We start from the raw sequence: 2,377 nt of genomic DNA, 5'->3' as shown, positions 1-2,377 counted from the left end.
TCTTTCCCAGGGTGTGAACTGCTGCCTCATGCACGCCGAATTGAATCTGAAGGCACCTGTCCAACATAAATAATAAAAGAACAGTCTAAAAATACCCGCTTGAGGGATTAGGCGTGTGCTGGCAACACGTGGGACACGGAGCCAATTATGGGCGCGTAGCCCAAACACCCGGTGGGGGGGACGGCGTCTCAGCACAGGACTCTTGACTCGTAGGTGATCTTTTCGTCGTGTGGGGACTTGGATCTGCTCGAGCATCAGACGAGCCTGGTGTCCTCGGAGGACGGCGCCCGGGATCAGGACAACATGGATGACACCAATAGCGAGCAGCAGTTCAGGGTCTTCCGGGACTTCGACTTCCTGGACGTGGAGCTGGAGGACGGAGAGGTACAGTATGTTCTCTGTATAGTTAACGCTCTCGCCGGCGCAAGTTTCTTCTCCCCCGCCGAGTCGAGAGATTGTGCAACAGGGTCTTTCATTTGAATCGACTTCAGCAAAGTCCCACAGCTTCGCTTTGGCACCAGGCACCACTCCCGTCCTGCCTGAGCCCGCAGCCCACGCTGCCAAGTTATTTTTAAGTGGCCGAGGTCTGACCGAATGACGACACAGAGGCTGTGTGTGTGCGTATGTGTGTGGAGTCCAGCGGGGAACTTTAAAAAAAGTCACAGTGCTCTAGGTCTAAGCCTGTCCGCTGGAACCGGGGTGACACCTGCTGAGCCGTGGTGAATGGTTTCACACGTGAACTGGCTATGATTCCGTCACATCAGTGCTGCTGGACGAGGTGACGATGACGTGGCACAGGACGGGACACACAGGAGAGCCCCCAGCCGTTCCCTGGGTGGTGGCCGGGGCCCCACACCTGGCACAGCTGCATCCAGGCCTCGGCACGCCTCGGCAGGCTCGTTTAGGGGAGTGATGATTATGGTCAGACGGTGCTTTCGGAAACCTGGGCCTGGACAGAAGCTCCCCAGCCCTCCGCTCGCGTGTCCGGAGCACAGGACGGTCTGGCCCAGAGGTAGCGCTTTGCCCCATGGGATGAACTAGGCACACCGAGGGGAGACGAGCACATGTAAAACCGCCTGGGACGAGCAGCTCACAGGGTTTCCCAGCGCCCAAGGCCACAGGTCACTCCAGGAAGCAGCCCTCTGCTGGCGCCCCAGATTCAAGGGTGACATCCCGTGGTGGGGCGGCACCCCCTGACTTGACTGTGAACTCGCCTTTCCTAAAAGGATGTGATTACGGACCACCCCGGGCGTGTGGAGGTGACAGGCCCAGGAGCTACGCGCCCTTGTCCCTCCCTGGCCACTGCCGACCCTGGGCGTCTACGCCAGGGCAGGTGGCGTCCTCGGGGCACACAGTGTCCTTTACCAGTTCTGTCCCCGGAGAGGAAGGTCAGCAGAGCCGCCTTGAAGAGCTTAAAGGTCCTGGCTGCAGGCGCCTTCAAGCAAGGGCCAGCCTCCCGCCTCGAGTGGCTCTCGAACCAGTAAGAAGGATGGCAAGGTCTTCTGACTTACCCGTAATCAGTGACAAATCAGTCAGTGATTGTGAGGACTGCTGAAAAAGTCTGTAACAAAACATGGCAGTTTGGGGTCCTCTCAGAGCCTCTCTGTGCCAGAGCTGCCCGGGACGTGAAAAGGCCAGCTCCCCAACCGGGACAGCCAGCCCCACGTCACCGCCTCGGCTAGAACTCGAGCCAGGCCCCCTCCTCAGTCCGGAAGTGAAACTGAGCGGGAGACGCACCACTCACTGTCCAGACTCGGCCAAAGGAAAACGTGTCACGCAGAGCGACCAGGCAGGGAGGGCGTAAAGCAGGAGAATCGGGCACAGTTTCAGAGCCAGCAACAAATTTATCAAAATCAAAGAGTCTGAGATGCCCATGACCCGAAAATAAATATGGCACCGGTGTTTCTCAGGGACAGTAAGTAACGAACACTACACCTTCCTTCTCGTGTTCTCTGTATCGTCCCAGCCAACGAGGACCGACGCACCACAGGGCGGCTTAATCTCGTGTGATTAAGACTTCCTAAGATGCTTGAGCATGGACATGTTTATCCAGAGGCAATAAAGCGCGGGAGATGTGCTGCGTCGCGGTCGGTCGTAGTAAGGGCGCCAGTGCGTGCGGACGGGCAGCATGACAGGCCGGGCCGGGGCCCAGGCACGACCCGCTCCAGATGCCAGCGCCGCTGCCGCCCTGGCTGTAGGACCTAAGCACGGCTGCAGTCTCTCTCGCCTTCCTCAGCCTCCCAGATCACAATCACACACCTTCGGCTTGTGAGCGGGGCCCAGTGACGCCACCTTTTCTCCGTCAACAACCCTGATTCGTTTTCCCATGACAGTTGACGATTTTCTTACAAATACTTACTCGTTCCCCCGCTTCCCT

The 2,377-nt window shown here is 58.3% G+C and overlaps 1 protein-coding gene across 4 annotated transcripts in view; it reads left to right on the top strand.

Annotated features, from left to right (window-relative positions):
* The window catches only part of FRY (FRY microtubule binding protein), a 261,839-nt gene that overhangs the window by 226,832 nt on the left and 32,630 nt on the right, over positions 1–2,377 (top strand). For all 4 annotated transcript variants that reach the window (XM_025046870.1, XM_025046863.1, XM_006904798.3 and 1 more), the window contains exon 51: positions 214–384. In XM_025046870.1, coding sequence (XP_024902638.1) covers positions 214–384 — 171 coding nt within the window. The remainder of the gene's footprint in view (positions 1–213; positions 385–2,377) is intronic.

The sequence above is a fragment of the Pteropus alecto genome, unplaced genomic scaffold, assembly GCF_000325575.1.
Source record: "Pteropus alecto unplaced genomic scaffold, ASM32557v1 scaffold80, whole genome shotgun sequence".
In the NCBI taxonomy this organism is placed as follows: domain Eukaryota; kingdom Metazoa; phylum Chordata; class Mammalia; order Chiroptera; family Pteropodidae; genus Pteropus; species Pteropus alecto.
Note: the sequence above shows the minus strand (reverse complement) of the source record. Positions and strands in the feature narration are given on the sequence as shown.